General features: G+C 45.3%; 1 protein-coding gene across 6 annotated transcripts in view; it reads left to right on the forward strand.

Moving 5' to 3' along the window:
• The window catches only part of TMEM63B (transmembrane protein 63B), a 298,942-nt gene that overhangs the window by 147,198 nt on the left and 129,338 nt on the right, over positions 1-22,406 (forward strand). For all 6 annotated transcript variants that reach the window (XM_029592874.1, XM_029592872.1, XM_029592869.1 and 3 more), the window contains one exon: positions 19,929-20,071. In XM_029592874.1, coding sequence (XP_029448734.1) covers positions 19,929-20,071 — 143 coding nt within the window. The remainder of the gene's footprint in view (positions 1-19,928; positions 20,072-22,406) is intronic.

The following is a 22,406-nucleotide window of genomic DNA, read 5'->3' on the forward strand; positions in this document are numbered from 1 at the left end:
CCGGGGAGTGGGAGCTCGCGGAGGACGCCTTCAGGCTCATTTGCGATCGGTGGGGCACACCAGCGATGGACCTGATGGCCACGTTCCGCAATGCAAAGGCTCCTCTGTTTTTCTCTCGTCGCCGGGAGACGTTGGCGGAAGGAGTGGATGCACTGGTAGTTCAGTGGCCGAGGGATGTGTTACTTTACGTGTTTCCTCCGTGGCCGCTTATCGGACGGGTGCTGCGTCGCATAGAGCAGCATCCGGCGGAGGTGATTGTGGTGGCTCCAGTATGGCCAAGAAGGCCCTGGTTCGCGGATCTGGTAAATCTAGCGGTCGAGGGGCCACTTCGGTTTCCGTTTCTGCCGGATCTCCTACATCAAGGGCCCGTTTGTTTCGACCTGGTGCATCGCTTTTGTCTAGCGGCATGGCTTTTGAGAGGCAGCGGTTGAGCTCTAAAGGATACGCGCCTTCCGTGGTGTCCACGTTGTTGCATGCCCGAAAGAAGTCTACGTCTCTGGCGTACGTGCGCGTGTGGCGACTGTTTGAGACTTGGTGTGTGCATCGCGGCACAGCACCTACTCGGGCGACTATTCCGGATATTCTGCTGTTTCTACAGGAGGGGTTGACTAAGGGCCTGTCCTGTAGTACTTTGCGGGTGCAAGTGGCAGCGCTAGGATCTTTTCGGGGGCGAGTGCACGGAGTTTCGCTAGCGCAACATCCGGATGTGGTACGTTTCCTTCGGGGGGCAAAACAGTTACGCCCTCCGTTTCGTCCTCCGTGTCCGTCTTGGAATTTGAATGTGGTTCTTAAAGCGCTGTGTAAGGCACCGTTTGAGCCTCTGCGACACGTCACTCTTAAGGACTTGACGCTCAAGGCGGTATTTTTGGTAGCTATGGCATCGGCGCGGCGGATTTCTGAGCTGCAGGCTCTGTCGTGTCGAGAACCTTTTCTGAGGATTTCGGATTCGGGAGTCTCCTTGCGTACTGTGCCGTCTTTTCTACCAAAGGTGGTTTCGTCCTTTCACGTCAATCAGACGGTGGAGTTGCCATCGTTCGGTCAGGGACAGTCTTCGGATCCCTTAGCTAGGGACCTGCGGAAGCTGGATGTTCGGCGCGTCTTGTTACACTATTTGGAGAGTACTAATGTGTTCAGGGTCTCCGATCATCTGTTCGTCCTCCATGGTGGTCCTCGGCGCGGTAAAGCGGCTTCCAAGACTACAATTGCTCGTTGGTTGAAGGAAACCATTCGCTCAGCATATCTGTTGGCGGGGAAGCCGTTGCCGGTGGGTCTGAAAGCCCACTCAACTCGCGCCCAGGCGGCATCCTGGGCGGAATGCCAACATATTCCTACAGAGGAGATCTGTAGGGCGGCCACTTGGAAGTCAGTCCATACTTTTGCCCGGCACTATCGTTTGGATGTGAAGGCGCCAGGGCCGTCGGGATTTGGAGAAGGGGTGCTTAGAGCAGGCCTCTCCGGCTCCCACCCTCAGTAAGGGAAGCTCTGGTACATCCCAGGAGTCTGGACTGATCCTGGTACGTACAGGGAAAAGAAAATTAGGTTCTTACCTTTTGCTAATTTTCGTTCCTGTAGTACCGAGGATCAGTCCAGAGTCCCGCCCAGTATTGCGATTGTCTGCCGGGAGAGGATGTGTGATCTGTGTGCTGTTTTTTTTGCTGGAATATGTTTGTTTGTTGGTTACCTCGAGTTCGGTACCCAGTTGGGTGGAGTTAAGATTCAATTTCGCTTAGTTTGGAGGTAATCTTCAGTGTTCGTTGGGTTCTTTGTTGCGGGTTCTCCTGCTACTTTGACATTAAGTAATACTGCCAGACTGTAGGTGGCACCAGCCTATATGTAGGCGGAGTTTTTTGTTTATAAACTTCTGTCTCCATCTGCTAGAGGGGGGGCAAAACCCAGGAGTCTGGACTGATCCTCGGTACTACAGGAACGAAAATTAGCAAAAGGTAAGAACCTAATTTTCTTTTACTAACCAGGCCAGTGTCAGTTCCCGGGGTAGCATCAGTGCCACCACCTGCTGATCCAGTTGTCTTCCCCGGTTCCTCTGAAGAGGAAGCACCTCCCCAATACTGGAGACAGCACCAGGGCCCAGACCAAAACAACCAGTTCCACTGGTGCGTTCACCGCTGTTCAGGAGCTGAGCGCCTAGGGCCCCATCTTGAGTCGATGACAATGGGGACGAAAGCACCTATGATCCCTGGGGGTATGACTCTTCCATGGTTTCCGATGTCACTTCACATGGTCTCCCTTCAGACTCATCTTCTGCAGATGATTGAAGGACACCCCCTCTCCTTTACAGGCTTTGTTCAGGTGACAGCGGCGGCCATCCCATTTGTTAATGACTAAAGAGGATATCAGGCACAAAATGCTAGATATCTTCCAGTTCGTAGAGCCTCTCAAGGAGATTGTGGCAGTCCCAGTGCATGAGATCCTTGTGGAGTTACTGATGATGTTGTGGGAAAACCCCCTCACAGTGCCTCCCATCAATAGGAAGGTGGACGCAATTTCTTGTCCAAAAAGTTCTCAGATTCAACAAGTGTCAGCTATCCCACCAATCAGTGGTCATTGAATCCGCTCTCAAGAAGGCCAAGGGCTCTCGGACCCATTCTTCGGTGCTCCCAGGGAAGGATCATAGAGCAATGGATGCTCCTGGAAGGAAGGTGTTCCAGGGCGCTATGCTTATTGCCCACATAATGGCCTACAAGCTCTATATGAGCCAATAAATGCGGGACATCTGGAAGAAGGTGCAGGACTTTGCTGAGCAACTGCCTCAGCAGCAGCAAGACACTCACCTGTCACTGATGCATAAGGGTCTGGAGTGCGGAAAATACGGGGTCTGTTTAACCTACAATGTTTTTGAGATGGCATCGAGGTCTCTGCAATGGGAATTGGCACCCTATAGACTTGCTTGGCTGTGGGCATCGGATCTCGGATCGGAGGTGCCGGAGCGACTCACTGACGTGCGTGTACAGGAGAGAATCTCTTTGGAGATAAAGTCAAGGAGCAGTGGCCCAAATCCGGGACAAACATGCGATCCTATAGCAGCTCACTACTGGCACTCAGGATCTGTTCTCCTCAATCAGGATGTCATTGAGGTCTGGACCTAGGAAGGCCTTCTTCTGCCCAAGGAAGTACTATCCTCTGCCTCCTCATTCCCGTCAGTCACATCAGGGCAACAAAGAGTCCCTAAGTCCCATCCAGCCCCTCAGTCAACTCCAGGGATGGGGTTTTGACTGGATCACAGGGGACATAGCCAAGTTGCCCATACCCAAAACGATGGACCTACCAATCTGAGAAAGGCTTCAGTTCTTTGCAAGCCGATAATCCTATGTAACCTCTGACTAGTGGGTTCTCTCCCATTCAGGCCGATACAGTACAGTGTGCTCTGGTGGAGCGCACTGTTAGCCCGCGCGTTTTCGACGCGCTATTTTTACCCCTTATGCAGTAAGGGGTAAAGCACGTCGAAAACGCGTGGCTAACCCCCCCCCCCCCCCAAAACGTAATAGCGCCCCCCCCCCCAAAACGTAATAGCGCCCCCCCCCCCAAAACGTAATAGCGCCTGCAACATGCAAATACATGTATTACCACATGTATTACCACACAATACACGCGGCGACCGAGGACCTGCGCGGCCGGCGCCGGAGCCCCACCGGGGGAAGGTCAGGTCAGTGTGCGGCCTCCCCACCCGGGGGACCCCGACGCCGACCGCGATCGCCGAGGCCGTTTCCGGCGAAGGGAACCTTTACAAAATTAAAAAACGCGCCTAGGCCCGCCCTAAAAAAGGAGGGCAGCCAACCAGAGACAGCCCGGCAGGACTTTAAAACCTACCCGGCTAGGCGCCATCTCTCTCTCTCTTGCTCTCCCCTCCACGCGGCGACCGAGGACCTGCGCGGCCGGCGCCGGAGCCCCACCGGGGGAAGGTCAGGTCAGTGTGCGGCCTCCCCACCCGGGGGACCCCGACGCCGACCGCGATCGCCGAGGCCGTTTCCGGCGAAGGGAACCTTTACAAAATTAAAAAAACGCGCCTAGGCCCGCCCTAAAAAAGGAGGGCAGCCAACCAGAGACAGCCCGGCAGGACTTTAAAACCTACCCGGCTAGGCGCCATCTCTCTCTCTCTTGCTCTCCCCTCCACGCGGCGACCGAGGACCTGCGCGGCCGGCGCCGGAGCCCCACCGGGGGAAGGTCAGGTCAGTGTGCGGCCTCCCCACCCGGGGGACCCCGACGCCGACCGCGATCGCCGAGGCCGTTTCCGGCGAAGGGAACCTTTACAAAATTAAAAAACGCGCCTAGGCCCGCCCTAAAAAAGGAGGGCAGCCAACCAGAGACAGCCCGGCAGGACTTTAAAACCTAACCGGCTAGGCGCCACGCGCCGAGCGTCGCGCGCCGAAGGAGCGCGACAAAGGGGCCTGCCCCTTTGTCTCGCCCCTTCGTAGAGCCCCGAGGAGGCTCGAGCCATACCGCGGAACGATCTAATCCCCCAACATAGGCAACAGCCAGCAAAGTTGTGGAACAGACCGTATCAGCAGTATGGAATAAAAGTCTACCCTCCTACAACTCTCCAGCCACCTCTCAGACCCCATGCAAAGGGCATCACCCCCTACCCGCCCGAAGCGCACAACGCTCAGCCCTCCCATCCAGACAGACTCAAACAGCCCGCTCTTCAGCAGACAGACTTATGCTTCACTCTCAATTTGCCCTAAGCCCTTATAGCATTCCGCACACAGTCAGACTAGCCTTCCACCACGACCTACATCCTTCCTAGAGAAGTCAACATGCAAATCTTCCCAATCCCTATCATATACCACCGCCACCTCTATCACACAAAAGCCTTTCAACAACCATCAAGACACACTAACAGATCTCTCATTCCAATCATGACGTCTCCGCTCACGCAGATGCTAGGTCTCACCATGTTCTCCCTTACCCTTCTCAACGCACAATCTCTGACAAAGAAAACACACGTCCTCAATGACTTCCTCTCAGATTCAAAGCCAGATATCTGTGCCATCACAGAGACCTGGCTAAAAAGCTCAGACACAGCCTTAATAAACCAGTTACCGATTCACCTCTACGACATCATCTCGATCCCCAGACAAAAGAAACGAGGAGGTGGTATTCTTCTAGCTACCAAAAAGGAATTCAAACTTAATTCACTTCCAATCAAATCCATCACACCTACAAAACTCGAATTAGGTCTTTTCAAATCTAAACTCCTACAAATTCTTCTAATATATGCTCCGCCAGGACTACTGGACTCAGATACCTCCCCCCTAATAGAAACAATAGCCAAATACATCAACATGGACTCGCCAGCCATAATAATGGGGGACTTCAACCTCCATGTAGACGCCTCTCCTCTCACCCCTAACTGTGAAGCACTCCTTACCACCCTGGGTGCAATGGGCTTTAAACAAATCATAGAAAAACCTACCCATAAAGCAGGACACACTCTGGACCTCATCTTCATCAATTCTAATATATCCTATAAAAATGATCCTATCTGTACCACAATTCCCTGGTCAGACCATTCAATAATTACAACCACACTCATGACTCAAGAAAGCCCTAAACCTCCTCAACCACCTTCCACCATCCAATTCAGGAAAACCTGCACTTCTGACACACTCAGTGATCATCTCACCAAAGAACTCCCCAATCTGGACACCACTAGCCCAGATGCAGCCTTCCTCTCTTGGCACAATATCACGGAGGCAATAGCAAATAAATTATGTCCTAAAACGGTGAAAATAATCAACTCAACACAGAAGAAGAAACAACCCTGGTTCTCCCCAGAACTCAAGCAGATGAAACAAAACCTCAGACACAAAGAATACCAATGGCGTAAGATCCCCAACCCCACTAATTTATCTGATTACAAACGCACCCTACACAACTACAGGATCACCATCTTAAAGACAAAAAGAGACTTCTATGCCCACAGAATACACGACCTTCAATTTGACGCCAGGACCTTATTCTCTTACGTCTCCCAACTCACAAAATCACCTACACCTACCATTCCAGATGACCAAGCACAAACCAAAGCAGACGAATTAGCACTCTACTTTCAGAAAAAAACTGCGGACACATTAGCACGCCTACCGAACAATGCAACTCCACCCTCCATAATTTTCAATTCCAGGACTTATATTGGGGCCATCCTTGAATCCTTTGAACCTACAACACCACTGGAAATCGAATCTATTCTTAAGAAACTAAAACCTTCAAACCACCCAACAGATCACATTCCAACTAAACTACTGCTTCTTATCCCAAATACTATTTCCAGAGCATTGACCAACATTATAAATTGCTCACTCGCCCAAGGAATCTACCCGGACAAGCTGAAAACCGCATCCCTCAAACCTCTCCTGAAGAAACCTAACCTCGACACAAGTGAATCCTCCAACTTCCGCCCCATATCCAACCTCCCTTTTTTAGCAAAAATCATGGAGAAAGTTGTTAATACACAACTTTCTGTATACCTGGAAGAGCACAATATCTTTCACCCATCCCAATATGGCTTTCGTAAAGCAGCTAGTACAGAAACCCTACTTATCTCCCTTGCCGATCACATCCTCATGGGCCTAGACAAAGGTCAATCTTTTCTCCTAGTCCTTCTGGACATTTCATCCGCATTTGACACAGTGAACCACGCCATCCTACTAAATCGCCTAGCAGAAATCGGAATAACAGGATCCGCACACAGCTGGTTTAACTCCTTTCTAAGTAACAGAAGCTTCAAAGTAAAAATCAATAACAATGAATCCCCAGAGGTCAAATCAACATTAGGAGTACCACAAGGCTCCTCCTTGTCACCCACACTATTCAATATATACCTCCTGCCTCTCTGTCAACTGCTTACGGACCTAAAATTAAAATTCTATCTCTATGCAGATGACGTACAGGTTCTGATTCCCATTACAGAATCTCTCCCTAAATCCCTCGCCTTTTGGGAAATCTGCCTCAAATCTATAAACAGTCTGCTCACCAACTTGAATCTAGTTCTGAATGCAAATAAGACTGAACTCCTAATCATCTCCTCGGACCACTTGGCCTTATTCAATCCACCAGCAGGCAACACCCAGATCACGCAAGTAAGGGACCTTGGAGTAATCATTGATAACCGTCTGAATCTTAAGAAAGCCATCAATAACACTACCAAGGACTGCTTTTATAAATTACAAGTCATGAAAAGGCTCAAACCCCTACTCCACTTCCAAGATTTCAGGACAGTGCTCCAAGTCACACTCTTTTCCAAAACAGATTACTGTAACTCTCTTCTACTCGGGCTCCCAACTTCATCCATCAAACCATTACAGATGCTCCAAAATGCTGCGGCAAGAATCCTGACTAATACCAACAGAGGAACACACATCACTCCCATACTACAGAACCTTCACTGGCTGCCAATCAAATATAGAATATTACACAAGGCTCTGACTATAATCCACAAAGTCATTCACAACCAACAACAACTAGACCTCCAGATTCCCCTCAAATTATACTCATCAGACAGACCGATTCGAGAAGCATACAAAGGCACCCTGCAACCCCCTACAACGAAATCCTCTCGCCTATCATCTACCAAAGAACGAACCTTCTCTACAGCTGGCCCAACCATCTGGAACAAGATGCCCACAGAACTCAGATTAGAACCATGCCCGTTTACCTTCCGCAAAAAACTTAAGACATGGCTCTTCATCCAGGCCTTCACTTAACCTACAGTTCCAGCAATTCCTTAATAATTCAGACAATGACTTTTACCTAAAACTCCCTGACAAGTGTAGCCTATACACTTATGCCTCTTCTCATCATATTATTGTATTATCTAATTTGTTCAGTTATTCTTTCTATCGCTCCGGCTATCCTAGCCCTCCAGGTTAATACCCCTTGTTATATGTAACTTTCATTTCTTGTTATATGGTTGACTTTGTTATTCCCCTCATGTTATCTGTAAACCGATCTGATATGAATTCTCTTTCATGAAGGTCGGTATATAAAAATGTTAAATAAATAAATAAAATAAATAAAATGTGCAGCCAAGCTACACATTTTACTTTCAGAAATTAACGCCTGCCCGCACCGGGAAAGTGTACAGAAAAGCAGAAAAAATTGCTTTTCTGTATACCCTCCGACTTAATATCATAGCGATATTAAGTCGGAGGCCCCAAAAATAAAAAAAAAATTTAAATTTAAATCTGCCCGCAGGTCGGAAGATGGATGCTCAATTATGCTGGCGTCCGTTTTCTGAACCTGTGGCTGTCGGCGGGTTCAAGAACCGATGACAGAAAAATTGAGCATCAGCTATCAAACCCGCTGACAGCTGCCACTCCTGTCAAAAAGGCGCTAGGGGACGCGCTAGTGTCCCTAGCGCCTCTTTTTACCGCGGGCCCTCATTTAAGTACTTGATTGCGTGCCCAAGAGAGTGGTCTGGGCGCACGTTGGGAGAGCGGGCGCTCGCCTCGGAGCGCCGGCTCTCCCGTGGGATTTACTGTATCGGCCCGATTGCTTGTGAGGAGTACAGATTGAATCTATTGGGTACCCTACCAAATTGCTGCCCCAAGCCCATTCTGAGGCCTGGTAGCGCATCAGGAAGTACTAATAAGTAGAAAGATAAGTACTAACACTTCCACTATCTCATCCTGTCTAATGTTTACTCTGCTCCTATTAAATGTTCAGTCTGTGTCAAAAAAATTCCTTTGATTGAGGACCTACTTAGAAGATTTACAGCCCCCTATTTTTTGCATCTCTGAAACCTGGCTGACTGACAAAGATAATGTACTTGTTTAAAAATTGTTTGGATTGTATTTGCTTTTTATTTATTTTTATGACTTGTAAACCGTTACGATGGCATGTCTTAGTGACAGTATAAAAAAACGTGTTAAATAAAAATACAACCAGATTTTCCACCCTAACTATGAGGTATTTCACTTTCCTAGACCTAAACAAAAAGGTGTAAAAAAAACAAAAAAAAAACACTTAAGCTAGTACCTTGCAAAGTAGAGATTAACCCGTCCTATGAAGCGGCAATTTTAAAATCTCATCAACTAACTATCCACCAGGTTTACTTCAAAAAGACTGCTCACCACTGATAGAATTATTCACTGAAGTGTTTCCATCACCAGAATCTACACTAATTGTAGGAGACTTTAACCTACAGATAGACAAAACACCGAGAACTTTAGCTTGTGAAATGTTCTTAGAAGCAATGGAAGTTCTTGTTGGTCACAATTTGTCTCGAAAGCCACTCATAAAGCAGGCCACACTCTAGACCTAATATTTGCTAATACAAATAATTGCCTAATCAATACCTCACATACAATATTGCCCTGGTCTGATCACCAATTAATAAAGGTGGAAATAGACAACCAACCAAATCCATAATAGTATAGATAATCTTACTTTTACCTTCAGGAAAAAGAAAGAGATGGAAGTACTTGCTGAAGCAATAGATAATAAGATCCATGAACTAAATCGAACCAATTCCACATCAGTATTTGATTCCTGGGATAAGATAGTCATTGACATAGCTGAAAACCTTAGTCCTGTCAGACGAAAACTAACAAAAAAGAAAGGAATAACTCCAAACATAAAAATCCCTGGTACACTGATGAATGAAGAAGCACTAAACAAAACCTTAGAAAATTAGAGAAACAATGGCAGAAATGTCCATCTGCTGAATCGCTAGGAAAATATAAATCTTTCCTTACAAAATACTGTACACTAACCAATAAAGCAGACAAAAAAGATTACTATGCGAAAGATTCACGGGGTTATATTTATTTCAAAACTGCTTTTTGAGACTTTTAAACATTTAATTAAAGACTCGACATCTTCCATCTCGAGAAACTACAACTTCACAAAGCCCACCTTAAATGAATATGCCACCGCACTCATAGACAAAATCAATAAGTTGAAAAAACAATTCACTATCAGTTCTCCAACGAAAGCATCCCGAGGACTCAAATGACATAGTTAAGTGGTCCACATTTAACAGAATATCGAAGCTGGAAATCGGTCATATCATTGCTAAAATTAAACCTGCTACTCACCCATGTAACCCTATACCAGCCAGTTCCTTGAAACCAAGTACATGTTATCACTCCGATAATCACAACATTAATTAATCGTTCACTATCAGAAGGGGAATTATACCACATGGATTAAAACAAGCGGTGATAAAGCCGATCCTAATAAATAAGTCCAGTAGAACTGACAACTGGACAACTGTCGTCCAATATCCAACTTGCCATTTCTAGCAAAGTTTCTTGAGAACGCGGTGTTATCCCAACTTGTAAATCGCCTGGAAGGTCAAAATAGTCTCTTCCCACATCAGTTTGGATTTAGGAAACATCACTCAACTGAGACATTACTCCTCTCATTAACAGACTCGGTTTTACAGGAGCTTGACTCCGATAAATCTTATTGCCTTATGCTAAGTGACTTAACAGCCGCCTTTGATACTGTGGATTATAACCTGTTATGCCGTCAGATGAGAAACATAGGGATCGACGGCAGGGTTCTCAGATGGTTCACTTCATTTCTAACAGAACATTTCAGGTCAAACTGGGCAACCATGTATCTCACACTTTCCAATGTAATACAGGTGTCCCTCAAGGCTCAGCCCTCTCACTAACACTATTCAGTATTTACATGCTCTCGCTGTGGAAATTACTGATGAGTCTAGGAATCACTTTCTTGTATGCTGATAACATACAGTTTTACATTCCACTCGCCAGATCATTTGCAAACACAGCTTCGATACTCTCTACCTATATCACATGCAGCTCCTTTGGTTTTCTGAATCCCAAATGCATGATTGTGCACTTCTTAGCACTGAATCCCAGCTGCTAAACCTTGAACTTTCTCTCTGTTCTTTCAACAGTGTGCACTCCATTGCAGATCTTAACGTCATCCATTCCTTCCAACCCCTGTGCAAAATTACTCACAGAGATAGTGAGCAGAACTAGCCCCAGGACCGATCTCTTCTCTCCTCAGATTGAGTTCCATTTACCACTGCCCTCTGTCATCTGGCAGTCACCTGGTTTCTAATCGTAATCTTGGGAGCCACTCCCAGGGCTACTCATTTTATTAATGAGCCTCCGGTGTGGTACAATATCAAAGGCTTTGTTAAAATCTAAGTAAAGCATATTCATCATCCTTGATCTAAATCTCTGGGTACCTATTCAATAAAAATTGATCCGATTCTTTTGATGCGATCTTCCTCTGGTAAACTCATGCTGCCTCGCAGATCCTGCAAACCAGTGGATGGTAGATAATAAATCATCTTTTCCTTCAACAGAGGCTCCATCAGTTTTCCCACCACGGAGATAAGGCTGTCTGGCCTGTGGTTTGCAGCCTCCTCTGTGTTACCACTCTTCTCTGATTTTGCAACACCACTCCTCTTTCCAAGGATCTGTGGGACCCATGGAAGCTTTCTGATCTCACTTAGTAACCCAAGATATCCCCCACCTGGCCCCATGGCTTTGTCCACTTTCAGTTTTGCTCTGCTCCATAAGTGGAGTGGTTCAGACCCCAGTCCCATATGTACCCTGACAAGTCAGCAGCAGTCCTTCTCCAAGATCCTTTTCCATGAAGTATTTGTTTGGCATTTCTGATTTTTCCTCATCTCTCTCCACACATTGTTCTCATCTCAATCTTACAATTCCACCTCTAGCCATCGTCCTTTCTCTGACGTTACTGAAAAGTGTTTTACCACCATGCATTACTTCATTAGCAGTCTTTTCATCCACTTCTTCTTTTGTTGTCCTGGTTTCTTTCCTCGTCTCTTTCAGCTTTGCCAGGTATTCTTTCCTCTATTCCTCTTTTTTTGATCTTTTTGCCTTAATTTTTTTCAGCCACCTCTTCTTACTTTTATTTACTTTTCTTACAAAAAGTATAGCTCCTTTCAGTTTGGACCCACTGTTCTTCCACTTTGTCTACCTCCTCCCTCCCTGCCAGCAGAAGGCCTGAGAAAGGCCTCAAGACTAAGGCAAGTAGCGAGAAGGCCCGGAGGTCACAAAGCAAGGCGCCAAGGCAGACTCAATGCGAAGCCATGGAGGCAGGGAAGAGACTGGGCTAGGTAGGGCTGAGGCTTGGATGTGCTGCAGGCAAGGAGGAGGAGCTTGGCAAGGCTAGAGACTAGGTTTGCCGAGAGGATAGCACGGAACGGAGCTCCAGAGAGCCCTCTGCTGATGGAGAGATGTCATAGGGTATGATGAGGCCGTGTAGTAGATGAAACCGTAACAATTTATGTGTACCAGGTCCAGTGTCACCTCTCCCCTTGGATTCCATCACCATTTGTTTGAGCAGAGCTCCTTGCAGGGCATCCATGATGTCTCTACTTCTCGGGCAGGTTAAAGTCACCAACCAACATCTCCCCCTTCACTCTCACCCTTTGGAAGGCTTTGGCCAGATCTCTGTCTAGTTCCTTTGTCTGAGGCAACACTGTAAATATTACACCAGGCCCTAAACACCAGTACACCTCTTATTAGGAAAACAGAACAAGCCAGCCTACACAGAAACTACATGCTAGCAGAATATCTTACCTCTTTCTGCCACAGGCAGAACACAGACAGAGCCTCACCAAATGTTGACTAGAGAGACCATGATGTATAAACAGAAACATGCAGACACAGACTGAACTGGAAACCACAATAAGCAGTGCAAAGTGGAAAACTGGAAATACTATTCCTCCAAACAATAAAGTCAAGCATGTGTGAGGGCATACTGATGCCCTCACACATGCTGTTACACACACACGCTCACACATGCTCTTTTATATACACACATGCTCTTTTATATACACACATGCTCTTTCACACATGCTGTAACACACGCTCTCACATATGCTCTTTTATATACACACATGCTCTTTCACACATACTGATGCCCTCACACATGCTGTTACACACACACATGCTCTCACACTTGCTCTACACGTTTATCTTTATTTAAAAATGTATTTGTATTTATTTTATTTATTTATTTATTTATACTTTTTTTATACCGACCTTCATGAAAAATATCATATCAAATCGGTTTACAAGGAACAGTGTGATAAAACCTTAACATAAACAAGTTGCAGGAAAGTTACAATAAAACAGGGGTAATGGGGCTAAGGAGTAGAAGACGCTAGAAGCGGAAGGAGTAACTCAGTAACAATAACGGTGCAGTAACAGTGACTTTGCTGAAGTTTGTCAAGTTACAGGACTAATATCCGTGACCTATTCCATGACCTAGCTGGTGCTGGTTTAGTTACAGGATGACTTGACGAAACAGCCAGGTCTTAAGTTTTTTTTTAATGTCCGCAGACAAGGTTCTTGTCTGAGATCCGGGGGGATGGCATTCCAAATGGTTGGTCCCACTGTCGAGAAGGCCCGTTCTCTAGTGGTTGTTAGATGGGTGGATTTAGTGGAGGTGGTGTGTAGGAATCCTTTGTATAAGTTCCTGATAGGTCTAGAAGATGTTTGGAGCCTGAGTGGGAGTTGCACGTCTATGGGGACCTGGTGGTGAATAGTTTTGTGAATGATAGTAAGGGCTTTGTGCATGATTCTAAAGCTTATAGGCAGCCAACGCAGATCTCTGAGGATGGGTGTGATATGCTCTCTTCTGTTAGTGTTTGTAAGGATTCTAGCGGCCGCGTTCTGGAGCATTTGAAGTGGTTTGATGGAGGAGGAGGAGAGAAATGTTGCACACCCTAACCTTCGACTCTAGACGTAGGGGTTTTGATAAGGGCAGGAAATTCTTTTAAATATTACTGGATCTATTGTCGGCATTTGACAATGTAAGTCACAAGATCTTGTTAGACCAACTTGATAGTTTGGGTTTAGCTGCTAAAGGTTTTGCATAGTTTGCTTTGTTTTACAAAATTGGTATTTACAGGTAGTAGAGGGGGTCACAAAGATGAGCGTTCTGTCCAATGAGATGTGGTGTTCCTCAAGGATCGGCACAGTCTGCCCATCTTTTTAATATATAGCTTTCTCCATTATGTAATGGATTGGATGGTCTCAGAGTGGAACACAAGGTTTAAGCCGATGATGGCCAGTATTATTTTCCAGTAACTAGTAAGTTTCAGGAAGATTTAGTCAAGATTGTAATGTGCCTGTCTACAATTTAGGATTGGCTCATGAGGCGAAATTTACAGTTGAATTTAAAAAAAATAGAAATGATATTAACTTGTGAGCCAAAGGAAGCTGCATCTTTAAGTCTATCTTTTCAAGATTTTGCTATCCCTGTTATAGCTCACGTCATATTTTAGGAGTCATGTTGGACTCGTCTTTGTCACTTCGTGCTCATATTTGGAATAGGGAAGTTGCAAATGATTAGGAATTGGAATCCTTATCTGGAGGCTGTGGATTTCTGAACTGCAGTTCAGGCTGTTGTGTTGACACTGTAAGATGTTTGTAACTTGTTATTTATAGGGTTTCCGAAGACCAACTCTAATGTCTTTACAGTTAGTGCAGAACTGGAATCCCATTTTCTGATTGTGTGTCACCAAGTTTGAGACATTTGCTATCCAGCAGCGGATTGAATTTAAGGTGGTGGTATTAATTTATGAGACTTTAAATGGGTTGTTAAAATGTTTTACAAGATTATTAGTTAATTATAGGCAAACTAGAGTTCTGCACGCTTCATCTAAAAATGTGTTCGTAGTGTCTTCTGCTAAGGAAGTCCGCTTTGATGCAATCTAGACAACGATTGTTTAAAGTTGCAGGACCTGTTTTGTGGAACGCATTACCAGAGAATATAAAGGGTGAAACAGATTTAATGAGGTTTAGAAAACAGCTAAAAGCATGTTTATTTAGAAAAGCTTTTGGGTAATGTTGTATTGGAGCAGGCTTTTGAGTACAGTGTGACATTGGGTGGATATTTCCGTGAGGAGTGGGGGGGTTATTTGAATAGTATGTTGTTTGTATGTATTGCGAAATGTTTTATTGCAATACATCGCCTTGGGAGATTTTGATCAGGAAGGCAATTAAGTATTTTTAAAATACATTTTTAAAAAATGTGACATGAATGTTTTTAAGTGTAAACTGCCAAGATTTTTGGATTGTGCAGGTATAACTTTTGTTAAATAAAATAAAATTCTTATATACCACAGTATCTGAAGTTATGTGGTTTACAAATAAAAATATCCATAATAATGAAAGAAACATGCTTCTCAATAAAAGATAAATTCAATCATACATAAAAGATTCATATGTAATAAACTAAGAGGAAAAAACCCAGAAAACAAAGGTGCCTGATATGCCCATACGCCTGACTGAAGAGAAAGATTAAACCCTTGTTTTATAAGTTACAGAATGCCTGTCTAAATAGGCGTACTCATGTTCTCTCACTACACATGCTCTCTCACACACGTGCACATGCATTCTCATACATACCCACATACTCTCTCACCTACACATGCTCTCATACGGACAGTTCTACAGGCACTTATATTCTCTAGCACTGACTACTGCAACACACTATTTGTGGGACTACCGTATGTAACAATAAGGCCTCTACAAATCTTACAAAACTCTGCTGCCAGAATACTTACTGGAAAAAGCAAAAGAGACCATATCACCCAAACACTTGCCGAACTGCACTGGCTGCCAATAGAACAAAGAGTGCAATATAAAACACTATGCACAATTCACAAACTGATAAATGAAGAAAAAGCAGACTGGTTAAACACAGCACTACGCCTACATATCCCACAGAGAAATCTCAGATCAGCTAATAAAGCTCTACTAACCATCCCATCAATCAAGACAGCAAAATTGACCCAAGTCAGAGAACGAGCACTATCACTAGCCGGACCTGCACTATGGAATTCATTGCCACTGGAAACAAGATTACAGAGAGACCTAAAACTCTTTAAAAAAAAGTTTGAAAACATGGCTTTTTAAGAAAGCATTTAACATTGAGAATGGAAATTCTGAAGTCTAATTGAACAAACTAAGTCACCATATACCACACCTATAAGTATACATTATCATGTAATAGCTTAAGAGATCTGTAGTACGTAAATAAAGCAACAGTTGTATGGTTTTCATGAACCAGTAAAAGGACAAGATCCAGACCACACAACACACACCTTATATTATGAATACTTGTTACCGATAAACATCCTGGCACATTGTTAGTAAGAATTTTACCAAATATATATTTACGTGCCTCATTGTAAACCGTTGTGACGGTGCAATACTAAACGACGGTATAGAAAAGGTTTTAAATAAATAAATAAATAAAAACATGCACATGCATTCTCTCATACATTAACCACATGCTTTCTCATGTACATGCATTTTCATACCATACATACCCACATGCTCTCTCACACACATACACATGCATTCTCTTGTACATAACCACATGCTTTCTCACACATGTGCACATGCATTTTCATACCATACATACCCACATGCTCTTTCACCTACACATGCTTTCTCACACATGTGCACATGCATTCTCTCATACATTAACCACATGCTCTCTCACACACATGCACATGCACTCTCTCGTACATTAACCACATGCTTTCTCACACATGTGCACATGCATTTTCATACCATACATACCCACATGCTCTCTCACACATGTGCACATGCATTCTCTCGTACATTAACCACATGCTCTCACCTAAACATGCTCTCTCACACACATGCACATGCATTCTCTCGTACATTAACCACATGCTTTCTCATGCACATGCATTTTCATACCATACATACCCACATGCTCTGTCACCTACACATGCTTTCTCACACATGTGCACATGCATTCTCTCATACATTAACCACATGCTTTCTCATGCACATGCATTTTCATACCATACATACCCACATGCTCTCTCACACATGTGCACATGCATTTTCATACCATACATACCCACATGCTTTCTCACACGTGCACATGCATTCTCTCGTACATTAACCACATGCTTTCTCATGCACATGCATTTTCATACCATACATATCCACATGCTCTCACCTACACATGCTCTCTCACACACGTGCACATGCATTCTCTCGTACATTAACCACATGCATTTTCATACCATACATATCCACATGCTCTCTCACCTACACATGCTCTCTCACACACGTGCACATGCATTCTCTCATACATACCCACATGCTCTCACCTACACATGCTCTCACACACACATGCACATGCATTCTCTCATACATACCCACATGCTCTCTCACCTACACATGCTCTCTCACACACATGCACATGCATTCTCTCGTACTTAACCACATGCATTTTCATACCATACATACCCACATGCTCTCTCACACATGTGCACATGCATTCTCTCGTACATTAACCACATGCTTTCTCATGCACATGCATTTTCATACCATACATATCCACATGCTCTCTCACCTACACATGCTCTCACACACGTGCACATGCATTCTCTCATACATACCCACATGCTCTCACCTACACATGCTCTCTCACACACGTGCACATGCATTCTCTCATACATACCCACATGCTCTCTCACCTACACATGCTCTCTCACACACGTGCACATGCATTCTCTCATACATACCCACATGCTCTCTCACCTACACATGCTCTCTCACACACGTGCACATGCATTCTCTCATACATAACCACATGCATTTTCATACCATACATACCCACATGCTCTCTCACACATGTGCACATGCATTCTCTCGTACATTAACCACATGCTTTCTCATGCACATGCATTTTCATACCATACATATCCACATGCTCTCACCTACACATGCTCTCTCACACACGTGCACATGCATTCTCTCATACATACCCACATGCTCTCACCTACACATGCTCTCTCACACACGTGCACATGCATTCTCTCATACATACCCACATGCTCTCTCACCTACACATGCTCTCTCACACACATGCACATGCATTCTCTCATACATACCCACATGCTCTCTCACCTACACATGCTCTCTCACACACGTGCACATGCATTCTCTCGTACATAACCACATGCATTTTCATACCATACATACCCACATGCTCTCACCTACACATGCTCTCTCGCACATGTGCACATGCATTCTCTCGTACAAACACAGTCTCCCTTTTACCTCACTCACACCTACTATCATCAGGCTGCCTATTGAAGGGCAAGCTCATCAGGCAGCCGGGACTCTCATTTTCTCTTGGTGCTAGCAGCCGCTGGAGGGATCTGCTCTGCCAGTGAGCCATGGGGCCTCTTCCTGTCTTCAGTCCTGTAGCCGTGTCATTTCTGTGTACTGCTGCAGGACTCCTCTGCAAACCGTTGCAGGACTCCTCTGTGTACTCCTGCTGCAAACCGCTGCAGGACTCCTCTGTGTACCGCTGCAGGACTCCTCTGCAAACAGATTATGTGCCCACAGGGTGGGAACCCTGTGGGCACATAATCTGTTTGCGGTGCGGTGCTCTTTGGGCTTGTCGCTCAATATGTGTAAATGGGGAGCCCTTTTTTCCACTCCAAACATTTGCCTCCCAAGGTGGCCACCGTACCTGGAGTGGACCATTCTGGTGATTTCTTTTATTTTCTTCTCCACTGCTCCAGAAGCTATGTTTGCCTCCCCCGTCCTTGTTTAGGTGCCTGTCAGTCTGATTTTCCTGCCCCAGCAGATGTAAGCCGTCTCTGCCGTATGGCCCTAATCCCCTCCCTATCTACAGCAGGTTTGAGCCTCCTGTTGAAATGATCTGTGTCCCGTGGCCTTTCCTCTTCCTGTCTGGCAGAGGCGGAGTTTCTGGCCAGTTTTAGAAGCTTTACCTTTTTCTCTAGCTGAGGATCCTGGAAGGCCTGTAACCTTCCTCTCTCCCCAGCTGAATGCCTGGGAAAGCAGTCGCCCAGCAGGAGCCCTCTAATTTTGCATGCATTCAGTCTCCCCCCTTTTTCGGGAGGCTCCTCACTTCTCTGCCTTTTCTTATGGAGGTGTTGGAAATCTGCTGTCGAGGACAGAAACACTCAGATTCCCAATGAGAAAAAGCAAGGTAAATCCCTTCTTCAATGTCTGCCATCTGGCCTACATGAGCCCTCTCACTCAGAAGACAACTGAAGAGAGATTCCTGCTGCTCTGTCCTGTCCCTTCCTGCCTCTGATGTACGTCCTAGTAAACCTTAACCCCTTCCAGCTCACAGCGTTATTGGTTTTAACCATTTTCCTAACTGCCACTGCTGCTTAGTATTTCTATAGTGCAACTTGAGATGCACAGCGCTGTACAAACAACACATAAGAGACAGTCCCTGCTTGGTAGAGCTTACAGTGTAACCAGGACAAACATACATCATAAATTAAATATTTCTTCACGGAGAGGGTGGTGGAGCCTGGAAGGCCCTTCCGGAGGAGGTGCTGAAGACTAAAACAGTGAAAGATTTCAAAGGGGCCTGGGATAAACACTGAGGATGGAAGTGAGGAAAAGAGTGCATGGGAGTAACTTGCTGGTGTGGCAGTTACTACCCTTAACCAATAAGCCTGATACTTTACTTTTGATGCAACTCCACCATTGCTCTCTGCTTCGACTGCAGGGGGTGGAAGGAAATTGGACTCAAACAGAAACCAACAAGGGCCCTGACCTTGGCGCTCTGAGTAACTGATAAGTAAGGGAGCTTGCTGGGCAGTCTGGATGGGCCCTTAGGTCCTTTTCTGCCGTCACTTCTATGTATCTATGTAAGACGTTTGTCCTGAATGGTTTGTCTTGATCAGATTGATAGCAGGGGCTGTTTGTGTCTTTCTGGGGCGCTGGCATACATCACATAGCGGTAGTAGTAGTAGTAGTAACCTCGTCTACTTGAGAGCTGCGGCTCCTTCAGTGGTCAGAGTGCCCTTCTCTCCTTGTACAGCTGGGAGGCTGAAGGGGAGCTGCTCAGGCTGGCTGAGGGCCTTGTGAGGCTGCACGTGCTGATGCTTCCTGCCTCTTTCTCTCTCACAGAGATGACGAGATCCGGGACAAATGTGGAGCAGACGCAGTGCATTACCTCTCCTTCCAGCGGCACATCATCGGACTGCTGGTTGCACTGGGCGTTCTTTCAGTGGGAATCGTGCTGCCTGTAAACTTCTCAGGGGACCTTCTAGGTACGTGACACACGAACTGTAATGACTGGCAAGGAGCTGTGCGCACAACATTGTGCGTTTAAATTAGCGCCCAGCCTGGGAATCTCAGAGAGGAGCGCTGGCTTACCTCCTACTTTCTTAGCGTTGGAAACTCAGCTCCTAGTCCGAGGTGGAGTAACGTTTCCAGGGCTGAGGCTGGAGGTTCGGTATTGGGACTTTATATGTAGAAAAATGCTTTGCGCACACAGCCTGTGATTTATGTGCTGTGCAGAAAGCATTTTTTGTGCACCTAAATCTTGTATTGAAAGCGTGATTTGTGCACCTAAGCTTGTTTTTTCTGTGTGCACATTTTCTGGTTTCTGCACATTTTACATCTCCCCATTGGCATTGGCACTGCAGTTTAAAAGAAGTAGTTTGTGTGTTAGGGACGTGTGTGCTGAGTTTCAGCTTTTTGCATCGGCCCCCCTGGCATGCAATGCTCAGTGCTCACCTTGTGGACTTCTCAGGGAGTCTTCGAGATGTTCTGGCATCGTCAGAACTCTGCTCTTTTATTTTTCCATGCCTTTCCCAAGCCGTATTACGTAAAATAAAGACAGTGAGTACATAAGTAATGGAGACAGACAGATATGATGTGCAGATGTGAGGCAGACTTCAAGTACAAAGGTAAGGAGTAGAGAACATTAGATGGGAAAAGAAGTGGGTGCAATGGATAAGAACATAAGAGCATGCCATACTGGGTCAGACCAAGGGTCCATCAAGCCCAGCATCCTGTTTCCAACAGTGGCCAATCCAGGCCATAAGAACCTGGCAAGTACCCAAAAACTAAGTCTATTCCATGTAACCATTGCTAATGGCAGTGGCTATTCTCTAAGTGAACTTAATAGCAGGTAATGGACTTCTCCTCCAAGAACTTATCCAATCCTTTTTTAAACACAGCTACACTAACTGCACTAACCACATCCTCTGGCAACAAATTCCAGAGTTTAATTGTGCGTTGAGTAAAAAAGAACTTTCTCCGATTAGTTTTAAATGTGCCCCATGCTAACTTCATGGAGTGCCCCCTAGTCTTTCTACTGTCCGGGTATCACCGCAGGAGTGCGGGGCTCGTCTTCAGGTAGGAATTTTCTTTGAAATTTGGTAGAACGCTCAGTGAGCGTGAGAGAGCTCCTAACTGCTTTGGAGACGGAAAATACTGGTTCTGAGTCCATCTGTCTACACTAAGGAAAACGAAATTATCAGGTAAGTAATTTCTCCAATTTTCCGTTTTATTCACCATTCCCTTTCTAATAATTCCCAACATTCTGTTTGCTTTTTTGACTGCCGCAGCACACTGCACCGACGATTTCTATGTGTTATCCACTATGACACCTAGATCTTTCTAGGGTTGTAGCACCTAATATGGAACCTAACATTGTGTAATTATAGCATGGGTTATTTTTCCCTATATGCATCACCTTGCACTTATCCACATTAAATTTCATCTGCCATTTCCCATATCCAGTTGGCTTCCCTAGCTAGATAACTTTTGAATATGGACCTCAATGGGGGTCAATATTCAATGCCATTAACCTGGATAATTCACAAGTTATCAGGCTTAATGTGGAGTTCTGAATGTCCTTCTTACTTATCCCGCTCACTTGTAACTTAATAAGCTGTTATCCAACTAAGATTTAGCTGAATCAGAAAGGGGCGCCTTGGAGTTAGCGGAGTAAGCTTTCAGCTATCGCGGACTGTGCCCGAGAGCAGGTCTGAGTTATCTGAGAATGCATTCCCAGATGACTTTAGCCTTAACTGGCGATATTAAAAAATATAGGAAAATTAGTTCTTACCTGATAATTTTCGTTCCTGTAGTACCAAGGATCAGTCCAGACAGCTGGTTTGTTGGTTCTGTTTTTGCGCATATGCGACCGTTACAAAGGGCTCTCCTCTCTCGCTGGGATCCCAGATCCGAGGTAACTCCAGCCCGTAATCCTCGGATCTGGGATCCCAGCGAGAGAGGAGAGCCCTTTGTAACGGTCGCATATGCGCAAAAACAGAACCGACAAACCAGCTGTCTGGACTGATCCTGGTACGTACAGGGAAATTGCTGATTAGGTGCCGAGCTGCATTTAAAAATAAAACGTTGCAGGCTTAGTGGCCCTGCCAGTCAAGCCTAATATAGGACTACAAAACCATGAAAGGCCTTGAACAAGTTAATGTAAATCGGTTATTTACTCTCTCAGATATTAGAAGGACCAGGGGGCTCTCCATGAAATTAGCAAGTAGCTCATTCAAAACAAATCAAAGAAAATTATTTCTCTCAGCGCATAGTTAAGCTCTGGAATTCATTGCCAGAGGATGTGGTTACAGCAGTTAG

This window comes from Rhinatrema bivittatum, chromosome 3 (assembly GCF_901001135.1).
Source record: "Rhinatrema bivittatum chromosome 3, aRhiBiv1.1, whole genome shotgun sequence".
Classification (NCBI taxonomy): Eukaryota; Metazoa; Chordata; class Amphibia; order Gymnophiona; family Rhinatrematidae; genus Rhinatrema; species Rhinatrema bivittatum.